Source organism: Solea solea, chromosome 13, assembly GCF_958295425.1.
Source record: "Solea solea chromosome 13, fSolSol10.1, whole genome shotgun sequence".
NCBI classification, from domain to species: domain Eukaryota; kingdom Metazoa; phylum Chordata; class Actinopteri; order Pleuronectiformes; family Soleidae; genus Solea; species Solea solea.
In genome coordinates this window covers 6620593-6647350 of record NC_081146.1, presented here as the reverse complement: position 1 = coordinate 6647350, position 26758 = coordinate 6620593, and the positions used below count along the sequence as shown (strand labels likewise).

General features: G+C 41.9%; 4 protein-coding genes and 1 long non-coding RNA gene across 8 annotated transcripts; 1 reads left to right on the top strand and 4 right to left on the bottom strand.

Moving 5' to 3' along the window:
- Nucleotides 1–14: 14 nt before the first annotated feature.
- On the bottom strand, nucleotides 15–8752 carry LOC131471750 (adaptin ear-binding coat-associated protein 1-like). Of its 2 annotated transcripts, none has more exons than XM_058648474.1 (7): nucleotides 8513–8752; nucleotides 6777–6877; nucleotides 5067–5171; nucleotides 4853–4934; nucleotides 4631–4739; nucleotides 3777–3924; nucleotides 15–1673 (listed from the first exon to the last, which is right to left on the bottom strand). In XM_058648474.1, exons 1-7 carry the CDS (start codon nucleotides 8611–8613, stop codon nucleotides 1561–1563), a joined length of 759 nt encoding a protein of 252 aa, XP_058504457.1. In that variant the 5' UTR covers nucleotides 8614–8752; the 3' UTR covers nucleotides 15–1560. The 2 variants fall into 2 exon arrangements, with proteins under 2 accessions (XP_058504457.1, XP_058504458.1); XM_058648475.1 differs by having other exon boundaries at nucleotides 15–1670.
- Nucleotides 8661–25635, top strand: LOC131471755 (uncharacterized). Of its 3 annotated transcripts, none has more exons than XR_009242022.1 (5): nucleotides 8661–8795; nucleotides 9214–9312; nucleotides 11603–11710; nucleotides 11888–12011; nucleotides 25501–25635. It is a non-coding gene; the product is annotated as an uncharacterized LOC131471755 (long non-coding RNA). The 3 variants fall into 3 exon arrangements; XR_009242020.1 differs by lacking the exon at nucleotides 8661–8795 and adding an exon at nucleotides 8817–9006; XR_009242021.1 differs by lacking the exons at nucleotides 8661–8795; nucleotides 25501–25635 and adding exons at nucleotides 8817–9006; nucleotides 15843–15980.
- aicda (activation-induced cytidine deaminase) lies at nucleotides 11082–12698 on the bottom strand. The gene is made up of 5 exons (XM_058648478.1): nucleotides 12679–12698; nucleotides 11922–12087; nucleotides 11517–11799; nucleotides 11225–11340; nucleotides 11082–11132 (listed from the first exon to the last, which is right to left on the bottom strand). Exons 1-5 carry the CDS (start codon nucleotides 12696–12698, stop codon nucleotides 11082–11084), a joined length of 636 nt encoding a protein of 211 aa, XP_058504461.1.
- nat14 (N-acetyltransferase 14 (GCN5-related, putative)) lies at nucleotides 15559–17375 on the bottom strand. The gene is made up of 3 exons (XM_058648473.1): nucleotides 17239–17375; nucleotides 16824–17129; nucleotides 15559–16191 (listed from the first exon to the last, which is right to left on the bottom strand). The coding sequence occupies exons 1-3, from the start codon at nucleotides 17317–17319 to the stop codon at nucleotides 15739–15741; spliced, it is 840 nt and encodes a 279-aa protein (XP_058504456.1). The 5' UTR covers nucleotides 17320–17375; the 3' UTR covers nucleotides 15559–15738.
- Nucleotides 18622–25797, bottom strand: znf628 (zinc finger protein 628). The gene is made up of 8 exons (XM_058648460.1): nucleotides 25412–25797; nucleotides 24606–24678; nucleotides 23585–24517; nucleotides 22809–22979; nucleotides 22367–22700; nucleotides 21964–22118; nucleotides 21087–21329; nucleotides 18622–20972 (listed from the first exon to the last, which is right to left on the bottom strand). Exons 1-8 carry the CDS (start codon nucleotides 25795–25797, stop codon nucleotides 18954–18956), a joined length of 4314 nt encoding a protein of 1437 aa, XP_058504443.1. The 3' UTR covers nucleotides 18622–18953.
- Nucleotides 25798–26758: the final 961 nt, after the last annotated feature.

Here is a 26758-nt window from a genome sequence, read left to right as displayed (position 1 = left end):
AAAACAAATGAACGTTATGGTCGTTAAATTATATCTTTATGTTTTTCTTTGCATATTCAATTCCATATACATCTCCATACACATATACAGTCTTAATATCACGTAACGTTTGGGAGAAATGCATATCATTTGAACAGTAAACAAACACTGACAAAACACTGTTAAGCACTCGCACTCACACACTCTGTGCGTGTCAATCCGCCACCACAACACCACTCCTCACCGCATACCTGTCACAACACATGCGCATGTGATATCGGTGTAACACGAGACCATCTCTTGGTACATAACAAAAACACAACGTCAAACACGGACTGACTCGTTCCCCCCCCCCCACACTTTTGCATTTGTCTGCATTGGAATCATAAATTGAACAACATTAGATCTTAACGTGGAATTTAAATTCACAGTCAAAAGCTTGTTTGTACAGTACAACATGCTGCGGCTGAGGTCTGCAACCTGCTCACCTTCTCAGGAAGTATTAAGGAGGTTAGGCCCATCCCAGTGCAGAAACACAGACCCATTCATTGAGGAGGAAACAGGTCGTGACACAGATGACTCACCAGTCGCAGCTTTTAACAGCTGTGCTGAGTAGTTATGACATAACATGAACTAAATCATCTTTATTTACCCTTGAGGCGACGATAAAAGCACTTAATGCCTCGCTTCTATTTGTTAAGATCCTATTGCATGACCTAACACTCCTACTCGACTATCTCTCTGTCATGATTTTACACTTAAAAACTGTTGAAACAAAACATGTGATCAAAAGCTGCATCTTGATATGATAAATCCTCAAAGTTAATGCTCTAAACCCACAAAGGCCCACTAGAGAGTGCTAGAGAGCACATCTACCCCATAAATCAGTTACAGCTCAACTGGTTTCTTTCAAGTAAAATCATTTCGTGGTAAACTTCACATGAACCTAGAATCTATTATTCGATGATCCCTGTGTTAAATATGGATTATACATCACTAACTACAAAGACAGAGCAGACTGTCAGTGCATATTTTCAGTCCCACTGCTGGAGACTTGAAGAAAAAGAAGCTACAGTACATACAGGTGACAACAGCGATGGCAATACTTACAAACTGCTGATAATATATACATTTAGAATAAATATTCTCTGTACATAAAATTCATTCATTATTGTATTTAATTAGTTCCCCCTCATCAGATGTTTCTAACCCTTCTATCATAGTTCTTTTATTTCAATTCTACAATATAAATTAGCAAATAAACCACTGGAACAGTGAGGAAAGGGGGCAAAGGTAGGATTCAAAAATGGAAACTAGAACGTTAGACTAGGACAGACAGAGGGAGAGAAGAACCTTTAGTAAGAATGACACAAGTAGGACACATGGTTAATGAGCAACAATTCTAAATGTGCTCTGAGATCCGGGCGTTTTCTCAGACAGAACAAAGGACATGAGAAAGTGAACAAAAACAAAACAAACAAACAAGAAACTCACGTAAGGTCAGATACAGGACCCCATAATGGCTGCAAAATGTGCCGTATAGCTTTGCACACAGAGACAGTAGAAGGGTCGTGTGTCGTCTCACTTTGAGGAAACAGAGTCAAAGTCTCCCCACAGGTCAGAGCTGGCTGTGGTGGTGGTGGACGGAGCCACTGAGTTGGAGTTACTGGAGTCCAGGTTTAGCAAACAACCTGCTGGTTAAAACAATAACAGATAATTGACATTTTGCTGTGTCTGGTCAAGTCCACTGGTAAACACAACCATACACGTCCCTCCAACTGATGTGAAGACTGAAATGTAACCTACAAGTATTGACTTATTGCATCACCAAGCCTGGCTGTGATCCTGGACCCTGAGCTGACCTCAAGTTGTTTTACGTCTTTTATTCTTCTATGTAAAGCACATTAAGGGTCCGGACACACGAGAGTGAGTTTAGGAGAATTTAAAAAAGTATTTTTTATCATATCTGCTTTATATCCACACTGAACCAGCGTCCTGGGAGCCTCTGCCACCTCTGTGTGTTTCTCAAGACATTTCTTGAAACAACGCCATGTTGACGGAAAACCTTTTAAGAATGAAAAAGAAAAACAACATATAGGGAAAATTCTCTTGCTGTGTGGATGTGGCCTGTGTTTCTACGTGATGAAATGTGCTCTATAAATAAAGCCGTCTTGCCTAAAGGGGTTCAGTTCACGCAGTAATGAAGAAACATGAGGTATTGAGGTTTAAAGAAGTCAACTTCTTTTTGTTCCATAAACCACTAAGAAGCCAAAAGAAACCCACACAACTTATTACTCAATTTTCTACTAAACTGCAGGAAGGAACTCCCATAAAAACCTGTAGCATCCTGAGAAATCAGGACCTGATCTGTGCAGACAAATTACTCCTGAACAAAACCTCACCTGTATTCAGAAGTGTCTCTGATAGACATCTCCTAACCTCAGCACATGAAAATGAAACGCCGTGCACACCTACATGACATTCTCATGTTGTAAAATAAATCAACGTGATCCACAGTCTTTTACAAAGGGGCAACCATATTTTTAAAAATGGAATTCAAACAGTGTTTTACAAGGGGAGTGTACCTGCCATAGTTTTGGCTAGAATTACTACAGGTCAGCATAACACTGCACGCACCACCTTCACTGTAAAGACTGTGGATACAAGCGCTCCATTGGAAACAGCTTTATAGCTGACCACGAAGGGGCCAAGGAAATAAAAGCTCTCATCAAACACATAACTTTCCTTTGCTTCATATTCACCATTTACATGAGCCTTCATAACGCGAGACCTCTAAGTGGCCACCGTCAGGTCACACTCTATGCCCCAGTGAGAATTCAAACTGTTGTGTCTCTCCACAACCAAAACGGAAATAAAGCTGTGAATTAGTGGGATAACGAAGTTAAATGCTCCCTTTTTGTTTACACTTCCCAAAACCTGCCTGTGACTGCCGGCGTTGCCCTCAGGTGTGAGTACAGTGTTATGCTTATCACGGATGTGACGCATGCATGTGCCAAAAAGTATAATTTGAGTTTGATGTGGAGTTTATATGATCACATGGAAAAACCTTCATGACCTCAAATTCTCAGTAACTATGTTCGCATGGACACAAGTCATCGGAATAAAAATATCATCATGCGACGTGCCAATCCGCTCCGATACAGCCCATTTCGGAAAGACATTTTATTCCGAACAAGAGTGCTGGTACATGCCGATCGTCATTCGGATCGACTGTTTGTATGAACGCCGATCCGATCATGACTTCCTGGTTTGGCGCCATCACGTGTCTGATCCACGTCAACGAGACGTATTTGTGTTTTGTTACTGCTGCATTTTCATTCCAAAAACAGAATAATGAACAGACACGAAAGTCAATGAGACGGATAGTGGACAGCGAAGGGGACGAGGAGACACGTGCAGCGTTTGTTTACTACAGAAGTGGAAGTGAAACTTCTTCTTCTACTTTCAGAGAATTAGACAACACGATGGAATTGTAGATTCAATTGGAACAAAACCTTTCGGAATGAAGAATTTTGCAAATGTAAAACATAGCTACTGTTGATTTTTATGACCAGAATGACCAGTGATTAAAATATAGATATACATTGTTTATTATTGGTGTTGGATGGTGATGGATGTGATTTTAGAACATAAGAAAACTGAAGCTTTTGTTACTTTTCTAATCTATTTGTTCCTAAATAGACACTTTTAGCTATCTACATCCCACATAAAAGCTCATGTATATGTAGAAAAACATCCGAGACAGAATGTAATGAACTCTTTATATAGTCGCCTACCAGTGTCGCTCACTCCTGCAGACGGTTGTGTGTTGTGATTAGTAGATCTGGATGAAGGCGGTGGTGCTAGTTTTCCCCCAGGCGGAGGAGGAAGGAGCCCGAAGCCACCTGAACTCTGAGGACGAGACCTGTCCTTCTTTTTGGATTGCTATAGAAAATAATCAACATGAGAAAACAGAAGTGGGTGACCCTGCGTGAGTTTGAATTTGAAGATACATATAATATCAACACGGACCTAAAAGGCTCACTCTCCTGCACATCAGTTCACATCATTTTATATCACATCACACAGAAGTTGTTAATCCACTGCTGCCACCATCAGCAAATTTATTATCATTTATATTACATTGTGATTTTGGAGCTTTAAGTCATTAATTTAGATTTACATGACAAACAATGAGGAGGCAGTAGAAAATACAAAATAACTACTACAAACTTGAGTTTCCAGCTAAAAAGGTGTAGTTTTTATGAGGGTTAAAATCATCTGTATTTCATTCTCTATCCAATGACATCCATGTAATCAGCAGACGTGCAGTAGAAGCATGGTTAACAGGCCGTGCAGTGCATTCAGCTAATACCTCATAAAACCACAATACAAAGAACATGAACTATCCCTTTATGACTTCAGATTAAAAGTAAGAACCTCATCATGGTCACTTGGTATGATTTCATTAGTTAAAACATTGAGTACACCTCATTCAAGGCAGTGATATCATACAGTATTGGACATGAAAAAGTGGTATTGCTATATCCATAGTTTCAACCTTACCTATTATGTAAATGTAGCTTATGATTGGGCTCCATACAGATAAAATGGAAATTAAAAAATGTAATATTATAAAAATAAAAGTCACCCCAATATTGAGCGTTATGGTCTGTCCTTCTTTGAAGCCCAGGTCCAGTTTGGGAGTCAAGTCTGGAGCCTGCGCTTGCTTACTGAACTCATCTTCCTGTTTCACCCACCTAAGAAAAACAGGAAGAAAGACAAATATGCAAAAAGATTAAAGATAACCAAAGTGAGCAGAACCTATTCACTGTTGAATGAGTTTATGATTCACGAGGGAACAGCTGCATACTTAAAGTGGTCCTGAATTGCAACGTTGAAGTCAAAGGCATCGCATCGATCATTAAATCCAATGCCTATGAATGCACTGCGGCCTATGAGTGACATGAAGCAGAAAAAACAAGCTTATTAATAGACCTGCATCACTGCCCCATCAAACACATACCCTATGTATTCTCAGCATATTTACTGAACAATGAAGGCTTAGCATCAAACCAGTCACCCACCACTTTCATCCTGGATGCGGAGCACAAAGTAACGACTGGAGTCACTAACTGTTTCCACTGTGATCCCAGGATATTCTTCTATTGGTGCCTGTGCAAACAATTCCCCTGCAGAACAGATCAAAATAGATAATAACATGTATCATCAACCATTTGGATAATGGTTCAGAGGTAACAAGCATTTACAGTAACGTGCAAAAATCTTAGTAACTGACTAAGTAAAGCACATTTGTGTAGCACTTTTCACAGATAAAACTAATCAAGTGCTCTACAATCATAAATATAATACTACACAAGGACAAATAAGAACACATACTATAGCATACTATGCACAGTTGTCATACACAAATTAAAATCAACCCTAAAGTAAAAGCCTGCCTAAAAAGATAAGTTTTCAACACCTTCTTAAAAGAATCAACAGAGTCCATACAGCACAGGGGAAAGGGAAGTACGTGCACATCAAAAGTCATTGTTCTGATGACCTCAGGGAACGTGTTGCCTAAGAAGATTGGAAATATAAAAGGTGGGGCTTGGCCATGCAAAGCTCTAAAAGTTAACTTAAACTGAATTCTAAAATCGATTGGCGCTTTGTCCCAGTTAAAAGCCTTGCTGCAGCGCTCTGAAGACGGTCGACTACTGTCTTTAGTAAAAAGCATGAAGAGAATGTAGGACCATTTCAAGCTCAGGTTTTGTTACCAAGGTCTCCAGCTTTCAAATGTTCCTGAGGTGAAAGAAGCAGTTTTTCATTAGACGCCTGCAGTGAACGTCTGAGGACATGGATTTATCAAACCCCACACCTAAGATAGGCCATTGTTGGCCTTTCTGATTTTATGTCTGACAAATATTGTGATTGTACAAAAGATCTTGGACTTTTTGAATAGAACGATGTGACTGAAAGTCAAACATCAACAAGCTTCCAATGAGTTAGACTCATATAACATGTGTATATGTAATGCTCAAACGTGTCTTGAATATCCTGGTGTAATAGAGCTTTTTCACAGCAGGTATTTTTTACATGAAATAGTGGCACAAACACAGGTTTTAACTATGACATTAATTAGAGTTCCAAGTCAGGATTAAGAGAGAGACATGCTTCTGCTTTTGTTCAAGTGTACGGTGGGTCACACTATATATTTGACACTTAAGTTTGTAAAGTTTGTTTTTTCATACATATTTCCTGTATTCTGTGGTTGCATTCTAATAAAGGGCTTCAGATATAATTACACATTTAGCATTGCTACAAGATTTTGCACATTACTCTACATTTTACGACTATTTTTGAGCTTTAATGTCAGAGCTCTAACACCAACAGTTCAGTTCAGGGAAGTACGTTCCAGTTTGTGCCAATAAACATGTGTCCGTAAGTAGGAAAGCATAAAGTTTGAAATAGGATGTGCCATTTCATATTTTATGTGGACGATAAAATAAAATGAACTTCTTGTAAACAGTCACATGTGCGAAATGTGCAAATGTCAAGTTTAGTCTGAGGAGAAGTCCTTTCAGTACTCCAACACAGACAGACAGAGATTATCAAGCTGTTTGCTTTTTAACAAAAAAAATAAAAGAATTGCATGCTTGAATGTGGGCTGGGTCACCTTGGAAGAGATGAGTAACAGAGAGGGTGACGGTGAGCACGAGACTACACAGTGAAATAATTTACAGCAGCGACAGTGCCAGTAAACAAAGGAGCTGTCCCGTCTGCTGCTCCCTCACCAGAGATTTTGTCTTCCAATTTCACATAGGCCACTTTCCCCCGGGCCGTCACACGCATGCGTCCCGTCCAGTCAGGAGCATCCAGCTTCCAATCGGCTGCCCTGGAACACACACACACACACACACACACACACGTATACACAGAGTCAGCAAGACGGTATGATGTAGGAGGGTTGGTGACAACAGTTTACTGAGACTGATGTCGACATGGAAGACAAAGACAGGCAACAAAAACAGACCACAGGGAAAAGAAAATGTTTTGTTTGCGTGTGTGTGTGTGTCACTGTTATGGTTTGTCTCACGCACAGACACGCGGTTAGCTACACTCTGTGTCAACCAAACATGACTACGGCATCACTCACCTTGACCTTAGGCTGAAATATTACATCATCACCCTGACCCACTGTGCGTATGGACACTGGTTAACCAATCACGTGCCTCATGGGGGAGTCGGCCCCGTGCTACTGATTTGTTAGAGCCATGTTCACTCAGATGCAGCTGCAGTGGATCAGGCTAAAATGCAAAAATGAACTAAACCTTTTTAAAAAAGAACAGATCTCCTGCAGTTAATTAATAAAAGGCTGAATAAAAGACAGAGTCATTGGCTCGTCTTCACAGCTCGCGGAAAGATTTTCTGCCAAATAAAGGGACAAACAAAAACCAAATGAGAATCTCTTGAGTAAAATAAAGTATAATTCCCTTTATTTTACTTAAAGACACACTTAACGTTTCAAGTTTACCATTCATGTTTCCTCTACAGAAATACAATATAAAACAGAATACAGTTTTGATTCACTTTAATTCACCATCAACCATATTCCACTTTCATTCAAATTGCTTATTCTGAGAGTGATCATCTCCATATTTTTGCACTTCTTGAATTGTTTCCTTCCATTTAACTGTATCTTGGATTCTTTCAACCCGTTGCAACTTGTTTCAATGCTGCGATTCTTAGAATTCAACACAGGTGCGTCTTTGTTCTCTTCATTATTCAGCCTGCTGGAATTATGAAGGCCTTCCAATGACCTCCTCACCCCTGCCCTAATCACATTTACTGCTCCATGTGAACAAAACACATGCGAATAACCTGCATTATTTTTCCATCTATTCCTCCAGCAGTGTGATACCCTGTCCTGTTCCAACCTTAGAGCCTTTTTTCTAGTGTCTGAAAGTTTCTTGCAATTGTTTTCCATGAGAATTCTCTCCAAAATAAGGAGTTGGTTATCTCGTGTACCTGCACACACATCTGCCTCCACTCTTCATCTGCCATCACTGTCCCCAGCTCCTCTCCTCATCGATTTTTCATTGAATTATATGAAAAAGCGTGCCTTCCCTCTTGTATAATTCCATACACATTTCTCTCTCAATTGCTTGGACTTTAATCAGTGTTAGCACTAGTTTTTTTTTCCTCTGACGAACCATTGGAGGAAAGAATACAAACACACGGACACTGACAGGGATGTAACCAATGTGTACAGTCCGTGTGGTGCAGGTACAAACCCTAATATTGAGCTGCATTACTTCCCCATCACGACCTTGTCAAATAAAATACACCGCGTACACAAACAGTGACCGCAATGTCGTGAGGCTGCGTGATTAAGGGATGAGCTCGGCTAATAGAGTCGCCGAGGCAACGGCGCGGCTCGCGGATGCAGCTGGGTCAGAAAGCTCGCTGTCAGGCCGCTCGCTGCCCTCCTTGCCTCCCTCCCTCCATCCCTCCATCACCTTCGCCTCACCTGATGGCACGGTTGGAGGCTCTCGGTGGGATTCGGTAAACGTTCACATCAGGTTTGACACAGAGGACAGACTCGTACTCGCTTTGACCCTCGGTCGCCATCTTGACTTTTACTCGGTCGGTGTACGCCGCTGGTGGTGACGGCGAGAGTAACGTTCACGCGCGGCGTTAACGGCGGCGGGACCGTAAAAGACGGCGTATTCGCGCACAAGCCGTTTACACCGCCAGCATCAGTGACGTCTTTAAAGAGGCATTCCACCTCTTTTTTTGCCAACGGTACAGTTGTAAGGATTCTAGTCGCACACATTGTTGACTTACATGTGTCAGGGCAACAGTGCTAGGCTTCACTTCCACTATGAACTACACATGAACTAGCTTAAAGGACACTAGCTGTAGCTGTAGCTGTGTCCAAGAAAACACCTGTTTTGGGCGTGTGCTCAGAAATTACAACATTTTAACTTAAAAACAAAAATAAGTGACCATTTAGAGGGCCAGGTTTGTGCTGCTCATTTATTAGCATTTATTATTTATAAACTCTTCACTCTTTCGACCTAGTATGAGACGTTGATTTGACAATAAACAAGCCGTTTATTGTTTAAACAATAAACGGCTTGTTTATTTGTGTTGTTTACATATGTATATATTTTATATTCTCTACATTATTTTATTGTTTTATTGTCTGTTTTGTTGTTGGTTATTTAGGTCATTTCAAAGTTTTTGGACTGGGTTGGATAGACATTGGACCCAAGGTCCTAAAACATTTGACCCTGTTCTGAAGCTTCAAACCATCTGTGCAAAAAGGTAGTCATTTTTTTTTATTGATAACACTTTTATATACTACTCCATACATAAGTATTATTGTTTTAAAATAAGACTTCTTTGGGTTTCTTAGCATTAGAATAAGGCTTTTGTGTAATTTAACCTGGAGACACACTATTATTTTGCCTAATTTTACCCATGATTCACAGTTGGGCTGCACCAATCAGTTGGGGACAGTTGTCATGGCTAGTTGGCACAGAAATCTGTTAATGTGTAAGGGGTAAAGACTCAAATCTGCAAATGTAAGAAGGTAACAGACCTGACCCGACCTCAGTTGCAGTCAGTCAAACATGTTTGAATCTTTTTGAGCTGACTCTGAGCGCAACCAGGACCCAACTCCAAACACATGTCGGCAACAGCCAAAGAAAAAGAGCACGTAGGAGTCGGACACAGGAAATAGCATCAGAAGATGAAGACGACGAGAAGTAGTCAGAATATCAAAACAACTATTTGAGTTTGATGCATTCAGTTGGTTTGACAAATCATGTAGTCTGTGATCCCTCATGAGGCACAATAGTCAGTCTTTCAGTCAAAAAACATCTGCTGAAACCAGTAGTTAGTGTGTACTCCCCGTCTATTCTAAATCAGTAATGACTGTGAAAGTTGTGTCGTGTATTCCCCGCTTTAGGCAAGAATTGGGCTGTAAAAGGAAGTCTTCCATCTTGTTTGCTATGTTTCTACAGCATCCTGAATGTACAAACCAACCAGAGTGTGTGTTTCTGATTTTGAAACAGGCTTATTACACAAAAAACAAAGCACAGCACTGCCCCATAAGGCCACTGTATACCAACCAAGAAGAAGGAGTGGACGACTAAAATGGAAGTTGTGAAAGAGTATTTATGCATGCAAAGTCTATTAGATTCCATTTCTCGGCCAAGGGAGGGATGAGTGAAGAAGTCCTCCATTTGTTGGAGTCTGCAGTGTCGCCACTCGCCAGTGATGTCACTAATTCTTACCTACCTGCACTTGAATTTGCAGAGTTTAAAGCAGATCCAAATATGTGCTAACATTTAAGAAGCACAAACTGAGGCTAAGTATTTGCCAGCCTAGAGGGGACACAAAACAAATAGGGTTTGGCTTGTAGGCTATTACAATATATAAATCCAGGATATCTCTGCTTCTGCTGGTTAATTATGAACCACTGTTCCCCACTTAATCACTGGACTATGTGTGATGCACTACGGTGAAGTTTTATTACCAGCATTAAGATAAAGAGTTCTTAAGTATCTGGGCTAACTACTTTCAAGCTACAATCATGGACACAACACAATACATCATTTTGTATATTCATATATTTAAAAACAGTAATGCTACAGAAACAGTAAGCAGCAGCTATCCAGCACTCAAAGCCTTGCTATTACTTCATGGACATTGCAACAGGTTAAGCAAAGCAGGCATCTTCCTGGAGTTCTTCGCTGAGAACAGCTGACTACATTAGACCATAGCGACAGCAATTTTGTGAAAACCCATTTAAACCTTGTTTTGTTTTCTTTAACTACACCATAACTCAGCCAAATGCCATTTACCAACTTTGTTAATATGGTCATTATAGGATCCCCCAGTTACCTTTTGCCTGAGGCCCTCAAAGTCCATTTAAAATGCCCTTGCCCCATGAACACTTTTTGTCTCAGTTATTTTTTGCTTTTGAACTCAGTATAGCAGTTGTAGTGATGGACCAACATGTTTGTTCTTAACAGACATAAGAACAAATCTGGTCATATGACAACAGAATGTCACAGGTGTGGTATGTTTCACAGTCCCAGGAGTTTGAAGGCATCTCTCAAATCTTCAGTTTCACATGGCTGAGAAAGAAAGAAATAATTAGAATTTTAAGCACATCATTTAATCAAATCATGTTGGCTGATGAAAATATGCGATATGGTAAATATTGTACCTGGAGGATGCGGTGAAGTTTTCTGGCAAGGCGAACAGAGTTCTGGTGCAGCTCATCCCAGACCTTGAAGCGGCTCTGCCTCTTAGCCACAAATGTTTGCCAGCAGTAAAAGAAATCTGAAGAGAAAAAAAGAAAAGAATATTCAACTTAATAATGGAGGAAAAAAGGCTTTTACGTGGAATTTGGCTAGAGGAATCTTCCGTTCCTTGCTGTCTCTCAAGGTCATATACTGTATTACATGTCTGCACGATCTTTATATTTATTCCACATGTACACAGATTAATGCCTCCACCTTTGTAACTCATGATTGTGATCTGCACTCCAGCTTTTTTCAGTAATCTCAGACCCTCTCTCTCCTGGCTGTCCTCCATGTCACAGAAATAAAGACGAGACACAAAGATCCTGAGGCGGAGGTTGGGCATCTGGCTGAGGAACTGGGCCAATTTGATGGAGCAGTTGGCACAGGGAGACCAGGAGCAGAACCAGGTGATGGAGTAACTTAGCCTTCTCTCTCCAGCAATTCCATTTCCCCACAGACCGGGGCACAAGGCTCCCAGATAGCGCAGAAACAGCATCTATGGAGAAACAGGACACATTTACATTATTGTGAACATACTATAAATTAATTTGTTATTTTCTCCCCTGAACACACCTATCCCACAGAATATGCATTCCTATTTCCACCTTCATTACTCACCTCTACATGGCAGCCAGTGCGATTGCGGAGGTGTCCAAAGTCAAAGGTCATGGAGTCGGGGCCCACTCGCCTCTTCACTACAAAGCAGAGGTAGGTCTCATGTCGCCCCTTTGCCCAGCGCACATTCTTGTAATGGAAGATGAACTTTTTTTGAGGCATAAGTACACTGAGACAAATAGAGAAATTATGTTCTTTTTTGACTTATAAGGCTGTAGTGCAGGAAGAACAGTATTTATGAATATTTAAATTTTACAGAAATTACCATCATCATCATCATCATCAAAATACCAACAATTTTAGCGGGAGGTATTAGGGGATTATCTTTTTTTCTTCGACAAACATAACGAAACGCATGAAACTAACTCAGTAACGTGTTTGTATTCAGGTGACTCACATGTGGCTTCAAGTTTAATTCTAATAACTAACAATGGCAAACACATGTAAAACCTGTGGTTAACCAAATGTGAGCAATGGACAGTCAGAACATGGCTAACATTCACTTTTCTCACTCTCGCTTTCACTAATTTCAGTGAAACCAGGACAGTTCAACATCAATTAAATCACAAACCTAAAGTCACGCTTCTAAGGACTTACAGTGTTACTCTAATTTGCGCTGATGATTATCAGATATTAGAATTAAATGAAAAAAAAAATATTTCCCCATATTGTATGCATGTGCAGAGTGCACATGCATACAATAATAACGTGCATCATGTCATACGCAACATATGAATAGAACACATTTGTTTTTGCTCACCTGTCTAGCTTTGTAATCATTTCGAAAGAAGTGCTTCGCTTTCACTCAGCAGACGTGGGTAACGAATGGAGTTAATAAAAAAAAATGAAAGTGTGTGTGTGTGTGTGAGAGAGAGAGAGAGAGAGAGAGAGAGAGAGAGAGAGTGAGAGAGGTAGAAAGTGAGTGTGTGTGAGATGAGGGGTTAAATGGAGGGAACTGAGAACCTATACATCTAAACAAACATCCTGCATACAACAGAGCAGCTTCTGGTTGGACAGATCAATTTTTCAAAGTAAGCTCAACGGGCGTGATACAATGGAGATGTGTACGTTTGAAAGCAGCTTTTATTGTCTTGTCTTGCTGCAAACAATTAATGCTTTAAATGTATTTTTATGGTGCAGGTGTTTTTTTCTTCTTTACAATGTTGTTTCACATAGTGGTTAAAGTAAAACTATTTTTAATGGAAAGCCTTAAAAGGCATTTTATATTGGAAGAAATATGATACAGCACAGATTTTACATGGTAATCTGAGTGACCACACACCAGAGTAGTGTGGCGTGATTTCTGACCTTTATGGTTTTTCACAGACGTCAGCAAACTGTGCCAACTGGCTGAAACTTTCCAAACACTTACGAGTCATCCAGTCTTCACTTTAGTTTTCCCACATCATAAAGTAAGAACTTCCAGATACCTTCTCTCCTTGATCCAGAGGGATCACCACTTTCTGCCCATGCTGTTCACCCTTTCTTCTTCCCAAACCCTTTTGGCCCCAACATTTGGGAGAGCCAAATTCATTCACAGACCTTGAAGGCCCCGACACCTACTTTGTCCTCTGATCTGGGTTTTCCCAAACTGTGTCAGGCAGGGAGTAGAAGTGTCATCAACTTCCCTGTTAGACTGGGAAGGCCAGCTGACCGACCACAGCGTGTGGATAAATCTCACTCATAAGCCTTTGAACCATCAGATGTTTTCATCCACCCTCTCCAAATCAGGATGTCTATTTCTTTGCCCTTGTCTTTTCTCTGTCCGTTTTAGGTCTGTCTGCTTGCTCACTGCTACTGCATGCAGGCATTCTGCTTTCCCATGACTCCCCTCACCCTCTCATGCACTCTGCGGTTTGGGGAATTCACCGTTTCCCAGGGTGGCTGTTTTTGGCGCTCATCAGTTCGTGAATGTGCAGTACACATGTGCGTTAGCCAGCTGTACGAGCATCACATTAACACAGTCTATATGTTTTACATCATCTGGAACGAATTCATTTAATTTATCCTACGATTGTGTGGTGACACAAAATGTTGTGATTCATGTGTGTGTGTGTGTGCATGTCCAGAGCAACCTCACATCATATTGCATTACTCTGACAGTGCACTAAGCCTAATGTCTCTGCACATTTGATCTTGTGTGCATGTCTTTTCCCAACTTCAAGAGTCTGATCAAATGCCAAACTATAAGAAACCACTTCCCACCCAGCTCTCTGGGTTTGACCACAGTTTACCAAGGTCATCTCACAGTCACACATGTATACTCACGTGCACTACCGCAGTTTGTGTGTACGTGGTGTCATTCAGTATGGCCAGACATGGCCGTGCATTTAACCCATAGTCAGGGGCAGAACCGGGTGTAGGAAATGCCAAGTCATACTTTCCGAAACCCACCCGCCCACACCCTGCAAACGTGCGTTCAACACACACTTACACACAGCCATACCGTGCAGACACACATGACCACAGTCACAAACAGACTTTCTTTCCAGTGTGTGAACTCACATCTGTTTCCTGACAACAATAATAGATACAGATCAGGCGGGTAGAGGCCCAGCTAACAGGTGTCTGCTCTTTTGACAGTCATGGAGAAACAAAACTGATGACCAAGAGGTGTTACAAGTAAAAATACAGCCTTGACAAGGTGAAAATGGCCTGACCACACACTTAGTCGAACATGTATCAACAGTGATGTTTTACTGCTCAGCTTTTTCATTCAAGTTAATTAAAGGACAGTTATTTTCCACTAGAGTTTTGCTTGATCATGGGTTAGCAGTCACATTAAAGCATGTATTTGTTCTCGGATCAGGTGAGATATGCTTCCTTCCCACACACATTAATGTTGTACAAACATCCTGTGGTGTTTATCTGTGGCACGTTGATGCTGTACTGACATCGTTTGAGGTTTGCTTCGCAAATTAAGGTTAGCCTCAGAATGGGGCTGTGTGCATTTCCCCACTAACAAACACAAACTGCCAATCACCTGCAAACCACACACATTCTCACATGATTAATGTGCCTGAGCATACATCTGCAATGCAAATGAACCAGAAAGTGTCTAATTTTCAAGACAAATAAAGGGAATAAAAATTATTATGTTGTATGAAATACAATTTCAGAACCTGATTGATCTTCTACAAACCAATCATTCAACTGCTAAAGCATAAAAAAGTTGGTTAATGACTAACATAGATAATCATTGTCAGCAATAATGAATGCAGAATTTTTAATTATCAGTCACTGATGTTTCTGCCAATGAATTAACATTTGAATTTGACAGAGAAAACCAAATTGAAAGACAGAGAAAGTTAAAGGGAGGGAGCATTGCTTGCAGACTCATGGACCCATATACTGTACATGAAGGTGAGAAGTTGCTCAGGAAGATAAAAGCAGAAATTTTGCAGATTCATGTCAACCACACACACTTCCTATACAGTAAATGAACACCCTCCTACACATCTGTGAAGTCGCACAACCACAAATACCTGCAGTTTAACAAATAAAATTATCTCTGCATATTACATAGTATATAGTTTTTTATTTTATTTTACTCCATTGAATGTGATTGAGAAATATCACGTAAGATAAATGGAGATTTACATGAAAACAAAAACAACAAAACTTAAAAACAAACAAACAGAACAAAGCAAATAAGAGCAAATAAATACTGGCATAAATAAAATATTCAATAAATTATTAACTTAAACAAACAAACACTGTAGTAATGACACCTTCAGCAAAGATGCATTGGTGTTATCAACTTCTTTATCTTTAGCCATTCTTTGGCTATTTTCCACTTCATAAGTCTACTGTCACTCAGTCACAGGTTTTTGTAAAACACTTTAGTGAGGGGGTATCCCAGAAAACCTCTCTCTGGAGTCTCAAGCTTCATCTCAATGTCGTCGTCTTCTTCTTCTTCAACAGTCTCTACCCCCAGCTGCCTGTAGCCAATTTTCTTGAAGAAAACCTCCCCCACTTTAGAAGGGTAGGGTACATGAGCATACACCCTATGTGCCCCCGTCCCCATCTCTCTCTGCTCCAGACTCTGGACAAGCAGCCGACCCAGTCCCTCCTTACGGTACCAGCAGCTCGTCACCAGCCTGCAGATCCTCCTGATGCCCGCTTCTGTTTCACTCTCTCGGAAGATGCAGCCTAGGATCTCCCCCTCGCACTCTGCCAACCAAACATGTCCGGCTGCCTGTTCCCTCTCTGGGCTGATTTTCTCTGTTGACGACTCCTTGTCCTTGTCTTTGGATGCTATTTTGGATCTTGGCTGAAGACAAAGAAACAACAATTAAACACACAGTATGTCAATTCCACCACTGTGGTCTCGCAATCAAAACAATAACACAAGACATCATTTGATGATGTTGTGAAGCAGCACGGAATCCTGGGAAGTGTTGTCGGAAGAGATTCAGCAGTAAAATGCATAATACAAATGGAAATGTCATGTCAAACATAAACAAGAAACTGTAAAACCAAAAGACAACACAGTGGCTAACTACTAGTCTTAGTAATCTACTAGTTCATAGAGCATTTGTTATAGCCCCTTAAGTTATAGTTGTCACATACAGTCACTTACAACTGAAGTTGCACATTTGCTATGTGCTTTACGGTAGCCATGGAAGTAACAGGAAGTCATGCAGTTAGCTGTGGAGTCTGTGTAAGCTGTGTCTGTTCTGACGCTCCTTAAATATCCGTAAAGACTCCATGGTTCACAAAGAGTGGATACAGGTAAAGCCGATGACGCCATTAAAAGGCAACCAAAATGAAAATTGAGTCTGTTACCTTTAATTTAAATATGTATTTCTATGGATTTAAAGAATGGTGGAAATGTTTTGTCAAATGTAAGTACACTACTCAAAAAGAAAAAAATATATAGCATTAGTCTGAATAAAGACTCACCCTTTTTTTCATTGGTGTTCGGCCACTGACTCTACAGTAGGGATTCTGCAGCGTTTCATCCTGTGTTCCCCGATAACTGCTGCCAACATAGTCCCAGTAGGGACGGCTGCTGCCCAGAACACCCATGGACCGTGGCATGGTAATTTTGAGAAAGACAATGAGGAGGAAGACGGGGATAGTGAGAGCCAGGATAAAGGAGTGGACAAGGCAGCGTAGGACTGAGGAGAGAACAGCCAAGATGAAGAGGCACATTGGACGAGTGAGGATGTGAAGGATGATGCGGTTTTCTGTGCCCTCACAGCCCTCCTGGAAAGAAAGTGATGCCGGTTAAAAATAACGCACATGTTTACATTTTCCACAGAAATCCAGACCCAAGTCGTCTGTCCAAAACTTAAACTGATTATGTTGTACCAACCTTGATGAGGGCTTTGACCACCTCTATGTCGTCCTCCTTCATCCTCCTCATCACCACCTGATCCAGCTCCACCCTCACCATGTTTAGACTACGTACTCAAACAGGTGGCCTGCTGGTTCTCCACTAAGTTATGTTGCAAACTCAAACATCCACACCAGCTGCACAGGGAGCCTGAAAACACACGTGTAAAGAAGAGTACATGTAGCTTTGGGATGTTTGATACTGATGCAGTTGTGCTGTTCATCCATTCATTTATTGGGTCTAAATCAGGCTTATTAAAGGTCTAGTGTGTAACATTTAGGATGTATACACATAAGTGTAAAATCGTTTTGCATATTGTGTCGCCACATTTCTACAGCAGCATGAATTGACAAATCAGCCAGTGTGAATATCCTGTCTGGTATCCACTGTAGTTTGCAGTTGTTACAATCTGCAGTCTCATCATTAGATGTCACTAATTCTTATCCGCTGGACTTTTTATAGGTGTGACTCCATGTGGGCAATAATTCAATAACAATATACAGTATATTGCAATATAATTTTATTCAATAGCAATATCACAACAGTTCAATATATATTATTAACTCGTAACTGATTTCTTCAACTTCGACTGAGGGGCAAAACTCAATTTTTAATAATCTGACAGTATTGACTGATTTATAAAAATTTTGCGCCATATAATTCAGCCCAAATGGAAACATTGACATTATGCTGTGCACTTGTCTTTGCATATAGCGAGTGAGGCGGTGGTGAACCGTGACATCACACCCACGCTGTCCTCAAAACAACAAAGACAGATGGGGATTGTGGTGGATTTGAAACGTGCCTGTTTCTCCATCCTTGATTGTTTGTGCAATGCACACCATTTCACCGTGTGTGTGTTCACGTTAAACAGTGATCGTCAGAGCTAAAGTCGACCTCGTTCACCTCCTTATATGGTTATTATGAAGTGCTACGGTCCCCTGACACATGCAGAGCCCTCGTTTCTGCTCCAGACCCCCGCTCCCGCTTACCTTCTGCACAACACAGCTCAGAAATACAGCTGACAGACGTAAAACACAAACAGGGAGAGTCTCTGTTTGTAGCCGAGCCCATGCAGGTTTGGCACGTTTGCTGGAACAAATGACCATACAGTCGTTTCTTGCTTCCAGAAAGAGGAATTCTGAATCCAAATGTGCGCTGCTCCGATTGCGTTTCCAATATGGCGACCTACGTCAGTGGCGTACGTACTACTCGTATTGAGCAAACGTTACGTCGCGTGACGTCATTAAATGCAGCAAAACAACACAAATGCGATGACTTAAGATCCTTTAATTAAAATATATAAAGATATCACAGTATTGGAAGGACATCAACAAGTTCAATGACAAAAGGCAAAAAACACATTTATTAATAATTAGTTATGTTTTATTACCATCGGGAAGAAAGGCCATTTACAACACTTATTCACAAACGTATTTTACTTCATAAACAAACTGCCAAAGATAGCATCATTTAAACTAATATTAGATTTCATAATATTTAGGAATATACTGAGGGCCATGTACAGCCTATTTGAATGTATAACATTTCTAGTATGTGGCACCATGGCATTACAACACAATCCTCATCTAATTTCAGGTTCTCTCTGCTCCAGGAGAACTCACTGAAAGTGCTAACAGGCTGAGCGTTCCTTCACCGTCTGTCTTGTCCTCTCACTCACTCACACACAGGTTTTAGTTAGAGAAGTGCATCTCTTCAGAATTAGATATAGGTCCGTTTCTTGTTGCGTCTTCAGCGGATGGCTGTGTCTCTGTACTGGCTGCAGGGTGGTGTTCCTTTACAGACTTTTTGTTTGCCTCTGCAGCAACAGTCTCACATTTTACCTCACTACTTTGAGAGATGCCTCCATCCTCTCCTTGCTCCATTCGCCCTTCCCTTAAGCTACTAGTGCTGACCTCAATTATGACAATTTCCTCTCCATTTTCCAGCTGAAATATATTTTCCATGGCCCCTCCACCCTCACCAACACTACCACTTGAAGCACTGCAACCCGCCCCGGCTTCTCTCATCATACCCCCTTCACCTTCTATCAGGGCTATCATCTGCATTCCCTCATTTTCTTGCTCAATTTTGGTCTCACCGCCCAGTTCAAAGACCACCTCCTGCCCATCAAGTGGCACCAAACCTTGCGTTGATGAACAGGACAGCTGCAGGCTGTTGTCTTGTCCTTGGGTGAAGTTTGCAGTGGACGACCCACTGTCCTGTGCCTCAGTGTGGAAATGAAGGACATAAGATTCTCCCTGACTGCTTTCATGTCTTGCATGTGTCTCACCCTGCTTTTCTCCACCCCAGTTGTGCAAAAATGACATCATCGCTTCCTTATTCCTGCCTGCTTCTCCTTCATCTTGCCCATTTGTCTTAAACTGAAGCACAAGTGACTTTCCCTCCCCCCCATCAACTGTCTCAGCTGATGCATCCCCTTCAAACTGTAAAACATATGACTCGCCACCCTCCTCATTATTTATCCCCTCCTTTGCCTTTTCTTCGTTTTCAAAGCATAACACAAACTGTTTCCCTGTAATGGTCTCCCTTGTCCTCAATTGACCAACAGTGGTATGAGGTTTCCTTTCTGGAGTAGCAGGGATATGAGAAGAAACGGATGCCGTGGCTACTGTGGTTGCTGGTGTAACCACGGTAACAGCTGATGCAGGCCCTGAGGTGTCCACTGTGGGGACTACAGAGGTGGAAGAAGAAAATGTTGGGATAGTAGTGCAAGATGTTGACAAGGAAATGGTGGCTACAGATGACGGTGATGACCCTGTGGCAGTGTTAGTGACACTTTGTGACACACTACAGTTTGTTTGTGACAATAATCCACCTGTAGTTTCACTGACGGCAGCTGTTGCAGATGCCTGGAGAGTAGCTTTTGGTTTGCGTCCCCGTCTGCTCCGTGCTGTCCGTGTACTTTTCCCTAATATGGGCTTAGTCAGTAGCGAGTTAGATGACAGGGTGTTTGTTGGTGTGGCAACAGGAGTGTTTGCATTGTTATTGTTGTTGGAGATTATGATCCTGGTTTGCTGTCGTTGTTGTGACACAGCTGAAAACTGGGGTATCTGGGGCTGTGTTTGGTTTAGGACAGTTTGAAGTGCTTGAACAGTCTGGAGTACAGGCAATGTCTGAGGCTCCAGCGATGGTGGAGGGTTGTTTGTTGTGGGAACAAGAATTAAGCTGGGCTGGCTGCCGTTATTGGAGGGGCACTGCAAGAGGAGGAAGTTCTGGGGCTGGGATAGAGGTGGTGGTGGTGGAGGAGGTGGAGGGACTGGTGTAGGGGATGACAGAGGAATAAGCTGCAGGCCGCTGGCTGTCTGAATCATAAAGTAGTTCTGGGAGGTATTGGGGGGAATATTAAGTGCTGGTTGGGACACAATCAAGCTGCTATTGTTTCCTGAGGTTTCCAGGGTAATGGGGTTGAGCAGGGTTGTGGTGGTTGTTACTCCTCCGACATTGGCTTTCACAGCAACACCATCTTTAACTCGATCACCAGGGCAGGGCAATGGAACACCACTGCCATGAGTACGGATGTGCCTCTGTAAGTAAGAGTGCATGACAAACTCCTTCGAGCAGTACGGGCATTTGAAATCCTTATGTGAGGAGTGTGTGCGAAGATGGAGCTGAAGGTTGGAGGAGTGTGTAAAGCTTTTATTGCACTGTGTGCACTGAAAGGGTCTCTCACCAGAATGGGTGCGTTCATGCTGAAGAGAAGAAAAAATTGAGAAAACCATTATTAAGATAAGACAAATCCATTTATTACAAATGGTTAAGAATCGACACACGTTTGGTGTGAAATCTTTACTGACGACACTGACCTGTTTGAGGTTTGATGTTTGGGAGAAAGACTTTGAGCAGATGGAGCAGATATGAGGCCTCAGTCCTGAGTGCATCTGACTGTGTCGGCGAAGGCAGCTGGTATTCTTGAAGGACTTGCCGCACTCCTTACACACATACGGCCTCTCACCCGTGTGCTGCCGCAAATGGTACTGGTAATGAGAGCTCCATTTGAAAGTGAGAGGGCAGTGAGGGCACTGAAATGCCCGTACACCTGTATGTACCTGGGTAAATTGTAGATAAGAAAGAAATTATCATTATTATTATTATTATTATGATTAATAATCATTCATTCATTTTCTAGGGTCGTGGGGGGGAGCTGGAGCCAATTTCAGCTGACATTGGACAAAATACACCCTGGCCTATCACATGGCCAGTTAATTATTATTACTGGTGATTATTATAAAAGTTTGGTATTAGCCTCCTACTAAGAGCAGTATTCCGTAAAAAAAAGATTTAGGCAATCATGCAATACAAAAATGTACTTACAGCAAATAACCTGCTGCTTAGACACTTAATAAGGAATGCTTTGAAACTGAAGAATTGATTGTTTTACGACCTCCCATTATGAACTAAATGCAGCCAAAGAGTGGCAGCTAGCACACGCAACATTAAAATATAGCCCCAAGAGTACTGTAATTGCAGAGGTTTTTTTTTTTTAAATCGCTGTTTGGATTTTTCTTTTGTAAAGTGCATTCACGTGCAGGGATGTACTTTACTGGAGAGCCAAACCCCAGTAAACTAGAGAAATCTGGAGTTCCAAAATGACTAAATAATGGAATTGTCCCAAATGACAGATCTCTCACTTGGAGCTTCAGCTTGAGTGAAAATTTATTACAGCAGAAGAATGAGCCTTACCCTTTGATGGATGGAAAGTAGTGACGACCTTTTGAAGCTCTTTCCACACTCAGTGCAGCGGTAGGGCCTTTCCCCAGTATGATCCCTCATGTGGTACTTTAGGCCTGATGAACCTTTGAAAGCTTTTCCACACTCTGAACAGCGGTACGGCCTCTCTGTGTGACAGTGTGGGAAACTGTGTCATACTTGTAAAAAACATTGTAATAATTATCACAGTAAAAAGCAACCGCTTGTGTGCTTAAGTACGTATATTTGTGGATAAAAAAAGATCAACTTCTCTGGTTGCCATATGTGTTACTACAACCACTTTGATTCTGAACACAGCATGACTGGCATTAAATTAATAGTGTTACCAGTACAGGTGAAAAACAAATATTATAGAGTTCTGTTAATATTCTGTTACCTCCAGCAGGAGCACTCTTGTTGCCTCCTGTCTTTTTGAGGGCTTTGGCCAGTTTTGTCGGCTGATCCTCATGCTCTTCACCAACTGTGATGATGTTTACGTGGATTTGCCTCTGGCCCTCCTGGTGCTTATCAGCCTGGCTGGGAGAGGAGGGCAAAGGGAGAGACAGAGACAGGGATGGAGGGCACACTATCTCAGCTTCTGCCTCAGCCAGAAGACGCTGCTCAGGAGTATGGGAGTGCTGGTGGGTGAGGAGTGAGGAGAGAAGGGGAAAGGAGCGGTCACAGGCGGAGCAGCTGAACTGAGAGCGGGACTGTGATGAAAGAGAGTGCATCTGGATCAACAAAAAAAGGGGGGGGTGCACAGAGGATAGTACGGTTATTGCAAGAGAAGGACAACATTTACAGCGTGGTGGTAGAGAAATTACAACAGTAATTTTCACCAGTGACACATGTCTGTTGAGGCCTCCACTGGTCTTGAAGGTCTTATTGCAGTAGCCACATGACAGCCCTGCCCATGTGGTTCTAGCCTCTGGCTGAGCGCTCTCAGAGCTCTGAGTCACCTCGGTGAAGCTCTGCAGCAGGTCAAACTGGGCCTGGGTGGTGCCCACATTCTGAAGACGAACCAAAGGATGTCATATATACATAAATGCATATTTTCAGTTTGAAATCAATTACATTATATAGTCATTGTTTGAATGGCTAACATGTATATGAGGCTACATCTATACTGATGTGTTCATTTGAAAACATTCATTTGAAAGGTGAGGAATTCAGCTCTGTTTCATTAATACTCCATCCTAACACATCTAAAAACGTCTATTACATGACCATTCAGATACACTAAGCCAGTGTAAACAGCAATCTGTTTAATTTCAGAAAGTAGTACTAATGAGAAACAACAATAATGAAAAGCAAGAGCTAGGATCATGAGATTGACAATGAGCTAAATAGAGCCTTTTATACACAGCCGATATTCAAATTGTTAAGTGAATGTGCGAAACTGTGTCATTTTCAAAGGTCTCCATTTCAAGATTCTAAAACACTGAGGACCACTGAGGCCACTGGACCCTTATTTAAATTCTTTAACAAATGAGAGGATGAAATGTGATACAGAGGTCTGGAATCCAACTACATAAAACTTTGATTCACTCCAGTTTTTAAACCATTTACTCAAATGTGTAAGCGTTTTATTGTTACAATAGACTGCACCACTTACTGCATTGCTGTTATCTGCTACCTCTGTCAGACCAAGGAGCACCTCTGTCGTGTGTCCATTTTCTACTACCGGGGTAGTCTCCACCACCTCCTCAAAGTCAGCCAGCAGGTGTCCAGCTCCCACAAGTCCATCCCCAACCTCCATCCCTGTCCCAGGCCCCGCCTCCCCATTGGCCCTGTGCTCCTCTGGAGCCATGTGGATGGACTGGTGCTCCTCCAGGTCTGTTTGGGTGCCAAAGGTGTGGCTGCAGCTGCCACAGCTGTAAAGTAGAACACTGGCCCCGGTGTCCGTGCTCAGGTGAACCTCTGTCCCAATGGCCCTCGATACACACACGTCCTCGCCAGATTGGGTGAGGGTCAGCTGCGGGAGTAGGCTGGGATTGTGTCCGGACGGGGTGGTTGACAGGAACACTTCTTCCATCCCCACCCCCACTCCATCAGTTGCTTCTTGGCTTACAAACCCTACCATGTCCGTCAACATGGATGACGTAATTTGCTCTGCCCCTACCACCACCTCCATATTTGCCTTCCTTGCGACCTCTCCCCTCTTTCCCTCCTTCCCTCCCGAGTTGTGGTTAGAGTGAGAGTTCTTGTGTAGGGCCAGGTTTGATGAGTGTGTAAAGCTGCGTCCACACTCGCCACAGATGTATGGCCTCTCGCCTGTATGAATCCTCATGTGCTGCCTTAGGTTTGTGGACTGAGTGAAGGATTTGCTACACACTGTGCAGGTGTAAGGCTTGAGACCAAGATGGACATTCTTGTGTCTCCGTAGACTGCTTGAGTTCTTGAAGGCCTTGGGGCAAGTGTCACAGGGATACGGGCATTCCCCAGTGTGCTGGCGCAGGTGATACTGGTAGTGAGAACTCCATTTAAAGGTCAGGGGGCAATAGGGGCACAAGAAGGTACGCACTCCAGTGTGGACACTCTGATGAACCTGGCAATAAACAGACATGTGAGCTCTTTGTAAAATGTAAAATTGAACCTTGTATTTACTTTTATCTGAAATTTGTTTGAGATTTCACCTGGAGCAGTGAGGAGCGTTTGAAGGCTTTGCCACAGTCCTGACATTTGTAAGGTTTCTCCCCTGAGTGAGACCTGCAAAGGAAAAGTAACTATTTAGAAAGACATGACAATTAATTATGCACAATCATAAAGGTGTGACAGATAATAATACATTTAAGAAATGAATGGCACTTTGTGATACTTTTATACACCATCACAAGTCTAGATGCATTTATCAAAGTTATAATGGATTTAAGATAGTAATATACTTCCTTTACTTTTGTGGTAACCCAACTTTGAACTGACTGAACAACTTCTTAGTAAAGCTGAGGTGGATCCAGTCTTTGCCTCAGATATTTGTTTTGACAACCTACTGTTCCCCAGCTGTTGAAGATATGGTCAGATTACACTTCTGCTGTGCCAACATTCAACTCCTCTCCCATTCACTTCACTTAGAAGTCGTTTTTTTGATTGTTGTGATCCATTACACTAACAGACTATAAACTGTAAAATCAATCCTGTGCAGCACTTACAGTTAAAGATCACCTGCCTTAATATTTAATTAATGGTCACACTGGTACCTAGATATCATTTGCTCTTTCAATGTTGACTGTTGAGAGGATTTGTGCAAAGCTACCTTTCTGTACATTAAGCCTTTAGCTAAATGATAGCTGCTTAATAGTGTTGGTACATATTAATGTGTATTAAAATACTTTAATTCCAAGCACCTTAAAATGTGTATGAACCCAATTAAATGAGAAATGTGTGGTTGGTAAATGACCATGTTTTCATTACAGCAATACTCTAATAGTAGGTCACAGTATACCGTTGGTGGTAGAGTAGAGCAGAGGAACCTTTGAAGGCCTTGGGGCAGATGTTGCAACGGTAGGGCCTCTCATTATTGTGGCTCCGCAGGTGGTGAGTCAGCCTAGACGACCATCTGAAGCTCTTGCCACAGTCCAGACACTGGAATGGATGGTCCGACTGCTTGGGTTGCTGGGCTTGGCCCGACGCCGATGATGTCACCATGTCCAGAACCACCTCCTCTCCACCGTCTGCTGCTGCCTTTTCTCCTTCCACAAGGTCCCCTCTCTCCCTATCATCCTCGCCATCTTCTCCTGAGCTGAGCAGGGATGGGAAAGGAGAGAGCGAGGCAGTGGACTGAGGTGGCAACAGTTCAGCTTGGACCACTAAAGCCACTGAGTTAGCCATTAGCAGGGCAAGCTGATGGCAAATGAAGGTACTCCTAAGAAACTGGTGCGGATCAGTTATGATGCAACGTCATGGTTTTTCTTAAATTTTTCCTTCATTTCTTCAGAGTGTTTCATAAATTCCTTTCCCATCACCCACTGGAAACACCAGCTGTCATCACAAGTATACAGCTCAGCAGAAGTCTGGCATAGAGGAAAAAGGAAATGAATAAATAATCATATATAGATATAATGTATTATCAATTCCACAATATTCTGAGAACAAAAGTGTCTTGATACAGGACCTATGAGGGTAATGAGCAATGGGGCATAACAGTAGTTTGCCTCTAAAGATTTAAACTAGTGAAAATGGCAGCCGCCGGAGAATTCTCTTGAATTTGTGGATGCTTAAGCATTTTGGTTTCCCTTTTCCCCTCTGTGAAATGGGAAAGGCGAAAATTGGATGGACAAACATAAAGCAATACACAGACACTGCCAGACTGTGATCACTTACACATTGGGGAATATGAGTAATATGAGACACTACTTGGCAAATCGTAAAAAATTGAAAAGATGCAAGGAAAAAAATCCAGCCAAGCCAAAAGACTTAAAAGGAAGCATTTACAACGTGCGCAGGAGTTCAAGAAATCTCAAGATGTATTGGTGAATATATAACAAAAGACCTACAGCTATTTTCTGATGTGGACAAGGACAGTAAACAGGCTGGAGAATAATAGTCAAACAATAATACCAGCTGTTTACAAAGAGACAAATGCTTACACACAGAGCTTGAAGCAATCAGAGGCCACATTCAGACCCAATATTAACATCCATCCTCAGCGATGTGATCACATGTCGATAGTGCTAAATTAGACTGTTCATTGTCTAAGTGTTTGTGTGTGCTAGGTGTGTACGTCTGTCTGTGCGAGTGACAGAGAGAGAGAGAGAGAGAAGTCAAGAGAATCGGCGTGAATCAAAGCACT